This window comes from Pteropus vampyrus, unplaced genomic scaffold (assembly GCF_000151845.1).
Source record: "Pteropus vampyrus isolate Shadow unplaced genomic scaffold, Pvam_2.0 Scaffold6, whole genome shotgun sequence".
Taxonomy (NCBI): domain Eukaryota; kingdom Metazoa; phylum Chordata; class Mammalia; order Chiroptera; family Pteropodidae; genus Pteropus; species Pteropus vampyrus.
The window spans coordinates 1,656,116-1,665,467 of NW_011888787.1; the positions used below are offsets into that span (position 1 = coordinate 1,656,116).

At 43.3% G+C, this 9,352-nt stretch overlaps 2 protein-coding genes across 2 annotated transcripts in view; both read left to right on the plus strand.

Moving 5' to 3' along the window:
- Nucleotides 1-5,207, plus strand: part of WARS2 (tryptophanyl tRNA synthetase 2, mitochondrial) — a 16,564-nt gene extending 11,357 nt beyond the window's left edge. Inside the window, exons 3-4 of the mRNA XM_023535371.1 lie at nt 2,389-2,507; nt 4,102-5,207. Coding sequence (XP_023391139.1) covers nt 2,389-2,507; nt 4,102-4,550 — 568 coding nt within the window. The 3' untranslated portion in view covers nt 4,551-5,207. The remainder of the gene's footprint in view (nt 1-2,388; nt 2,508-4,101) is intronic.
- On the plus strand, nt 4,770-8,016 carry LOC105297849 (tryptophan--tRNA ligase, mitochondrial-like). The gene is made up of 3 exons (XM_011368736.2): nt 4,770-4,774; nt 5,545-5,663; nt 7,258-8,016. Exons 1-3 carry the CDS (start codon nt 4,770-4,772, stop codon nt 7,704-7,706), a joined length of 573 nt encoding a protein of 190 aa, XP_011367038.1. The 3' UTR covers nt 7,707-8,016.
- Nucleotides 8,017-9,352: the final 1,336 nt, after the last annotated feature.

Below are 9,352 nucleotides of genomic sequence, written 5' to 3' on the forward strand. Positions count from 1 at the left end.
CTTAAAAATTTTATTCCCTACATATCTACTGTTATTTGAAGGCTTACCAAACCTCAGGCACTGTGCTAAGCCCTTCACGTGCATTGTCTCGTGTAATCGCCACAACAATAGCATGGGGTAAATATTATCTCTCCCACTTTATAGTAAGAAAGTTGCCAATGGTAGAAATTCTATGACTTACCCGAAATTTCACACGATGAGAATGGCAGAGTCAGGGTTTGAAGGTGGCCTGACCCCAAAGCCTGTGCTGTTAATCGAGTGCTCCACTGAATCACACACGCACCCATGCACACGCGTACACACGCACACACACGCACACACAGGGCAGCTATAAGAGTATATGAGGGCCTGTATGAAAACACAACTGATGTTTGTGGATTTTTTTAATAAGTAAAATCGGTGACTTCCATGCAAAAGAGTATCAGAGTTGCTTTGACACCAATCGCTTATTCCAATGTTCAAAACATTTATCAGCTCTTCTTTTGGAAATAGATTCAGAATTATTTTATGATACAGAGTCATACCTTGGTTTTGACCAGAAAGTTTTGAGCTTTCATTTATTTACCAGATCTTTCTCCGTAGGACTTTGAGTTCTTGTAACATATAACTTTATTTCACTTGAATCAAAATTTCCCCCTATATGAATATTGAAAAGAATCTGCCACAGAATAATATAAGTTCTTCATGGTTCTGTAACTGTAGGATAGGAATGTTATGCATCTAGTAAAATTCTATTAATGAAGACCACATAGAAACATGATAAATGCCCGTTAACATAAAAGATGGTATGCCTATTATAACTGCAGTTATGTAAAAATATGCATCCATATAGATAAGAACAAAGACTGGAAAGTAATTCGCAGAAATAAAAATGATTGCAAAATTATGAGGGATATTTCAAAATATTTCAAAATGTCCTCACATAATTTACTTTCTTAGAGTAGCTAGTGTTTATGCTAGCGGAAACTACCTTCACTTCCTCATGCTCTAGACAACTGAGTTAAACCAGCCAGTAGCCTGTGGACAGTAATTCACAAGGAAAACGAGAAACCTCTGCCAGTTTTTCAAGAATCACGACTTAAACCAAGGGGCTGAGAGGTTCTCCTCTCTATAACAAAGCACCATAATTTCCTAGCCGTCTTCCCTTGCTGTGGCTGTTTCGAAAATCTGTTATTTTTCCACTCAAAATGTACGATTAGTTAAATATTCAAGTTCACTTTAAGGTTGCTGCTTTCACAGGGGGAATATTAAACTTCATCGAACAAGAAACAACGGCGCTTTATTAACTGTATTATCAAATGCAAACACCCCAGCCAAGCCTTACAGACTTAAAATCACCAGTCTCCCTGCCCAGTAATACTTCAGTGTAAAGTTTTCCCCACTAAGACTTCTCTACGATGGTTAATTCTTCCCTTGTCTGACATACCTCACCGTGATCCAACACTGCAGACTTTATGTACGGGATTTAAATAATTGTCAGTACAGTCCCTGTACTCTGATAATTTTTGTTTTACGTCTTCATTTTCTAATGAAATGAAAATTTAGGTCTTCTTTGTGCCTCTCCTCAGCCCTGTTCTTTTCCCTCCTTCGCTAGAGGCAGCTACGATCTCGAATTTGTGGACGAGCTTCCAGTGTGTTTTTATACTCATGTATGCATCTGTAAACAATGTATAGTATTTTCATATGTACCCTTAAGAGTCACATAAATGTCAGTGTATTCTACATGTCTTCTGCGACTTGCTGTTTTCATTCAGCATTGTTTCTGAGATCCATCTACATTGTATCCATAGATTCCACTCATTAATTTTTCATCCCCTGCGGCATATTAATTGTCCTGTGATTGCAATTAACTTGAAAACAAAGCATATTCCAGAAAGATCTAGAGTTACTCCCCAGTGTGCCAGGGAGGAAAACTTGCCTGAAGCGCTGTCTGTTATGTTTGATTTGAGGGGTGGGGTGGGGTGAGGTGGGGTGTCTTTTGAGTGTGAGCATGAGCTCTGAAGTAAAAAGCATCTGGCCAAGGCTAGGGTAATTAATATGTGCTGACTCAGTGAGGGATCCAGGAGTGGTTTGAAGATACAATCATACTCAGAGCATGTGCCATTTAAGATACCATTTCTCCCTCCTGGCAAGATGCTGTCACGCTGGTGATGATGGCTGTGCTCTTCTGCTATGGAGGAAAGAGACCTAGAGCAGACAAACGTCTCTTGGGCGTTTGTGTGATACACGGACGAGAACATGGGTCTCTCAGTATTGTCTCTGTAGTGGGCGAATGTTTGTGTGTCAAACGCCGCCAGTGAAACAGGCACAGAAAATGCAGCTGCTCGCGATGTCATTTCTGTTTAAGCGGGAGCCTTGCAGAGTTTTCCTGTCTGTCTTCCGTTAAAGGTCCACGCACGTTCCTGTCGGGGAGGACCAAGCCCAGCACTTGGAACTAGTTCAGGACCTAGCGCGTGGGTTTAACAAGAAGTACGGGGCGTTCTTCCCGCTGCCCGCGCCCCTCCTGAGTAAGTAACACGCTGGGGACCGCGAAGCCAGGCCCTGTCGCCCAGGAAGGACCGAGGGACTGATGGCCCGAAGCGGGGAGCTTCCGCGGGACTAACCTCGGCTTTCTCGTGCATGGGCTTCAGGACTTGGTACTAGAATCCCCATCTTTTTTCTGTCACGTGGGACTAGTAGGCCTCAAGGGATAACTGAATAACATAACCCAGAAAAGCTTGAAAGGTATGGGAGAGGCTAAAAACTAAAGATAATCGTTCTCATTTATAAAGGATTGTCTAATTTACATATATGCACACATTTCATTTGGTAGAGCAGGTGACTCTCCCTATTTTGTGGATGATGAAACTAAGGCTTTGGCAGGGTTAACCTTTGGGTCCAAGTCATGTAACTACTAAGCGGCAAAGCCGGGCCTTCGTTGAGTTCTGATTCCAAAACCGGTTTCCCTGGCCTTCCCTCTTCAGGATAAAACAAAAATCCTGAGAGTGAGAACTGCTGGGCCATAATCTAGGTAAAGCGAGAGGGACTCGGACATGCTCACGCTCTGCCTTCTTCAATGCACTGCCAACGGGGTGTGGACAGTCCACCCGCTGAATCTGAGGCCTCAGCCACAGCTGCGAGGCTGTGCTAGTCTGAAATCTTCTCGAGGAAAGAAGCTGTAAATCTGGATCAGCATTTCTGTAGCTGTTGGAAAGGCAGAAATCACTGAACCTAAGCCCTGTGCGTCTTTGTCAAACCCACAGCACTTTAAAGGAGTCTAAGACGTGCCTCGCGTCATTTTAGAAACACAGGGCGGGTATAAATTTCTAAGTTATTCCAACAGTTCCCACAGAGAAATTCAGGGCACCCAATGCGCTGAAATCCACCTTCTTTTAGACAATAAGGAACATTTTAATGTTGCGGCCTATTAATATTATTTTACTTATTTCAACTTTATATGCTTCTGAAATAGCCATAAAATAGGCAATGATTAGTAACGCTGGTTTATGAAGCACAGCTTAACATCTTGATTCTATCAGAGTAATAAACAAGCTTCTCCCGTGTGTGTGTGTGTGTGTGTGTGTGTGTGTGTGTGTGTGTGTGTGTGTGTGTGTGTGTGTTGGCATATGCTTATATAATTGTGGGTGAAGAATTGGAAGGATTGCCATAGATTGTTAAAACTGGTTTGGAGACAGGAAGGGCAGAGCTTGTGGGGAGGGGTAATTGGCTAGTAGGGAAGCCCAGAGAGGAAGAGAGAGGGACAGGAAAGAAATAGACAATCCTTTTTTAAAAAGTGTACCCAGCAGAAACAATGCGATTGATAAAATTTCATCTGTATAAGCTGTACATTTTTATGTGTATATATGCATTCCAAACTGCATAATAATATTTTCAACAAAAATGTACACATTTCAGATGATCTTTAATGTTTACATAAATTGCCTGAATTTTTCACCATCCGTATTTGATATTTTATACAACCAGATAAAAATAATAAAATCGCTTCGTATTCTTGGCATTTTTTTTTTTAAGATCTAGACACTGACGTTCCTGGTGATTTTTTAATGTCGTAATTGTTTTATTTTTTTGTTTGGGAATGTGCGTGTTGGTGTTCTTACGTAGCATCGATGAAGAAGGTGAAATCTCTCCGTGATCCTTCTGCCAAAATGTCCAAGTCAGACCCGGACAAGCTGGCCACCGTCAGGATAACAGACAGCCCGGAGGAGATCGTGCAGAAATTCCGCAAGGCCGTGACGGACTTCACCTCGGAGGTCACCTACGAGCCGGCCAGCCGCGCGGGTGTCGCCAACATGGTGGCCATTCACTCGGCGGTGACAGGACTCCCCGTGGCGGAGGTGGTCCGCCGAAGTGCGGGCATCGACACTGCGCGCTACAAGCTGGTGGTGGCGGATGCCGTGATCGAGAAATTCGCCCCCATTAAGAGTGAAATCGAAAAACTGAAGCTGGACAGGGAACACTTGGAGAAGGTTTTACAAGTCGGGTCAGCGAAAGCCAAGGACATAGCATATCCCGTGTGCCAGGAGGTGAAGAAGTTGGTGGGCTTCCTGTAGGACTTTCAGTCATCACAAAAAGGCTTTTGCGTTTTGTGATCTGGACACTCCAATAAAGGCAGCTTTCCTCACAAGCAAAAAAGAAAAAACAAAAAAAAACAAAAAAAAAACCCTGTAGTTTTGGGACATTTAATTTGGTATACTTGATGATTGGCTTCATTTGATGAATAATACGTCGCAGCCTTCAAATAGAGCAAAGCGCCAAATCTCACTGGCAAAATGCCGTGGCCAGAAAAAAAAACAAAAAAACAAGAAGTTATAGCTCTCTGAACCCTCAATTTTTGAGACCACTCCTTGGCCTGAATTTATCTCCGTGGATGTGATTGAGGTGAGCGGTAATTTGGAAAACGGGGTGTCGCTTGTGTCTCTCTTAAGCGTGCACTGTCACAGGTGGTCACTCTATCTATCCCAACCCTTTTGTAGTAATACGTACAGGTCTTAGAATCCTTGGGATGCCATTTGGTCCATTTGTATTCTGATCTCATAAAAAAACGAGTTGTTTATTATAGTTCATTTGTCATTGAGACGGTGCCTGCCTTAACATATTTAAGCTAACTTGTTTCCCAGGAGACCACATCGATTGTTCCAGCAAGTTTTGTTTGTTTGTTTGTTTGTTTTTTTAATTCAGAGATACATGATATAATCTTCTGAGAAGGTTGCATTATTTCAACTTGATTTATTTATCGTTCAGGAGCCCAATTTCCTGGATTGTGTTCCTTAGTACTTCCTTCCACTTTTCTGTCAGTTCAATGTCACCAACCCTCTGAGCAATATAGAGGAGAGGAGTTGCCATTTTACCCCTGAGAAAGGAGCCTCAGAGGGCGCAGTCAGCTTGGACGATATTACGCAGTTCTCAGTATTGTCTTTGTAGTGGGCGAATGTTTGTGTGTCAAACGCCGCCAGAGAAACAGGCACAGAAAATGCAGCTGCTCGCGATGTCATTTCTGTTTAAGCGGGAGCCTTGCAGAGTTTTCCTGTCTGTCTTCCGTTAAAGGTCCACGCACGTTCCTGTCGGGGAGGACCAAGCCCAGCACTTGGAACTAGTTCAGGACCTAGCGCGTGGGTTTAACAAGAAGTACGGGGCATTCTTCCCGCTGCCCGCGCCCCTCCTGAGTAAGTAACACGCTGGGGACCGCGAAGCCAGGCCCTGTCGCCCAGGAAGGACCGAGGGACTGATGGCCCGAAGCGGGGAGCTTCCGCGGGACTAACCTCGGCTTTCTCGTGCATGGGCTTCCGGACTTGGTACTAGAATCCCCATCTTTTTTCTGTCACGTGGGACTAGTAGGCCTCAAGGGATAACTGAATAACATAACCCAGAAAAGCTTGAAAGGTATGGGAGAGGCTAAAAACTAAAGATAATCGTTCTCATTTATAAAGGATTGTCTAATTTACATATATGCACACATTTCATTTGATAGAGCAGGTGACTCTCCCTATTTTGTGGATGATGAAACTAAGGCTTTGGCAGGGTTAACCTTTGGGTCCAAGTCATGTAACTACTAAGCGGCAAAGCCGGGCCTTCGTTGAGTTCTGATTCCAAAACCGGTTTCCCTGGCCTTCCTTCTTCAGGATAAAACAAAAATCCTGAGAGTGAGAACTGCTGGGCCATAATCTAGGTAAAGCGAGAGGGACTCGGACATGCTCACGCTCTGCCTTCTTCAATGCACTGCCAACGGGGTGTGGACAGTCCACCCGCTGAATCTGAGGCCTCAGCCACAGCTGCGAGGCTGTGCTAGTCTGAAATCTTCTCGAGGAAAGAAGCTGTAAATCTGGATCAGCATTTCTGTAGCTGTTGGAAAGGCAGAAATCACTGAACCTAAGCCCTGTGCGTCTTTGTCAAACCCACAGCACTTTAAAGGAGTCTAAGACGTGCCTCGCGTCATTTTAGAAACACAGGGCGGGTATAAATTTCTAAGTTATTCCAACAGTTCCCACAGAGAAATTCAGGGCACCCAATGCGCTGAAATCCACCTTCTTTTAGACAATAAGGAACATTTTAATGTTGCGGCCTATTAATATTATTTTACTTATTTCAACTTTATATGCTTCTGAAATAGCCATAAAATAGGCAATGATTAGTAACGCTGGTTTATGAAGCACAGCTTAACATCTTGATTCTATCAGAGTAATAAACAAGCTTCTCCCGTGTGTGTGTGTGTGTGTGTGTGTGTGTGTGTGTGTGTGTGTGTGTGTGTGTGTGTGTGTTGGCATATGCTTATATAATTGTGGGTGAAGAATTGGAAGGATTGCCATAGATTGTTAAAACTGGTTTGGAGACAGGAAGGGCAGAGCTTGTGGGGAGGGGTAATTGGCTAGTAGGGAAGCCCAGAGAGGAAGAGAGAGGGACAGGAAAGAAATAGACAATCCTTTTTTAAAAAGTGTACCCAGCAGAAACAATGCGATTGATAAAATTTCATCTGTATAAGCTGTACATTTTTATGTGTATATATGCATTCCAAACTGCATAATAATATTTTCAACAAAAATGTACACATTTCAGATGATCTTTAATGTTTACATAAATTGCCTGAATTTTTCACCATCCGTATTTGATATTTTATACAACCAGATAAAAATAATAAAATCGCTTCGTATTCTTGGCATTTTTTTTTTTAAGATCTAGACACTGACGTTCCTGGTGATTTTTTAATGTCGTAATTGTTTTATTTTTTTGTTTGGGAATGTGCGTGTTGGTGTTCTTACGTAGCATCGATGAAGAAGGTGAAATCTCTCCGTGATCCTTCTGCCAAAATGTCCAAGTCAGACCCGGACAAGCTGGCCACCGTCAGGATAACAGACAGCCCGGAGGAGATCGTGCAGAAATTCCGCAAGGCCGTGACGGACTTCACCTCGGAGGTCACCTACGAGCCGGCCAGCCGCGCGGGTGTCGCCAACATGGTGGCCATTCACTCGGCGGTGACAGGACTCCCCGTGGCGGAGGTGGTCCGCCGAAGTGCGGGCATCGACACTGCGCGCTACAAGCTGGTGGTGGCGGATGCCGTGATCGAGAAATTCGCCCCCATTAAGAGTGAAATCGAAAAACTGAAGCTGGACAGGGAACACTTGGAGAAGGTTTTACAAGTCGGGTCAGCGAAAGCCAAGGACATAGCATATCCCGTGTGCCAGGAGGTGAAGAAGTTGGTGGGCTTCCTGTAGGACTTTCAGTCATCACAAAAAGGCTTTTGCGTTTTGTGATCTGGACACTCCAATAAAGGCAGCTTTCCTCACAAGCAAAAAAGAAAAAACAAAAAAAAACAAAAAAAAAACCCTGTAGTTTTGGGACATTTAATTTGGTATACTTGATGATTGGCTTCATTTGATGAATAATACGTCGCAGCCTTCAAATAGAGCAAAGCGCCAAATCTCACTGGCAAAATGCTGTGGCCAGAAAAAAAAAACAAAAAAACAGGAAGTTATAGCTCTCTGAACCCTCAATTTTTGAGACCACTCCTTGGCCTGAATTTATCTCCGTGGATGTGATTGAGGTGAGCGGTAATTTGGAAAACGGGGTGTCGCTTGTGTCTCTCTTAAGCGTGCACTGTCACAGGTGGTCACTCTATCCATCCCAACCCTTTTGTAGTAATACGTAGAGGTCTTAGAATCCTTGGGATGCCATTTGGTCCATTTGTATTCTGATCTCATAAAAAAACGAGTTTTTTATTATAGTTCATTTGTCATTGAGACGGTACCTGCCTTAACATATTTAAGCTAACTTGTTAACCAGGAGACCACATCGATTGTTCCAGCAAGTTTTGTTTGTTTGTTTGTTTGTTTGTTTTTAATTCAGAGATACATGATATAATCTTCTGAGAACGTTGCATTATTTCAACTTGATTTATTTATCGTTCAGGAGCCCAATTTCTTGGATTGTGTTCCTTAGTACTTCCTTCCACTTTTCTGTCAGTTCAATGTCACCAACCCTCTGAGCAATATAGAGGAGAGGAGTTGCCATGTTACCCCTGAGAAAGGAGGCTCAGAGGGCGCAGTCAGCTTGGACGATATTACACAGTACGTGAGAAGCAAATCCAAGAGCAAAACCCTATTCCTAAAGGCAGCGCTTTCGTCATCAGCACAAAACCCTGAGAGGCTGTGTGTTGGAGACTCCAAACATACTTGTTTTGCAGGTGGGAGCTAGAAACAGAAGACTTGACCTGCTGATACTGTTTATATCAGCAACCCAACCAGGAGCTGCCTGCTTTAAATCTGGTCTCATTTACTGCTCAGAATCCCCAAGGCAGGTCCCAAATTCTGTCTCCCATGCTTAGTGCAGGCCCTTTGAGTAGACTCTGCCAGACTACGTAGGGCAGTAGCGAGCCGACAGATCACATTTCCCCAGCGAGTGGAAGCTTCTCATCCCACCCCTCCCTCGGCCTCTCTCAGTACTAACAAGTCACTCTGAAACCTGGCTTCTCTGCACTTCCCTCTCCCACACCTGAAAATGGAAGAGGTCACCATGACTTACCAGGATCTGTTAGCAAGATTGAGTTTGTAACGGAAATTGCTTATAATTTTTTTGCCAACGAGTATAATGGTCATCATTTATGCATAAGGGACTGGTATGTTGGGGCAAAGAATTTTTACTCGTGTTTTACTCGTGTTAAAGAAGTTGAGTGGGCTTTATATCAACAGATATAAATGCACAAAACACTATCCCAGGATCCAAATTAAAAGACCCCTTTTTGGGATCTTTTCTTGGAATGGAGTATCGATAGTCTTAGAGCCTCTTTGGGCATATTTCTTGCAAGATTTTTTTTTCCCTTTCAAAGGAAATCTATCATGAATACTGGAAAATGACAAAATTA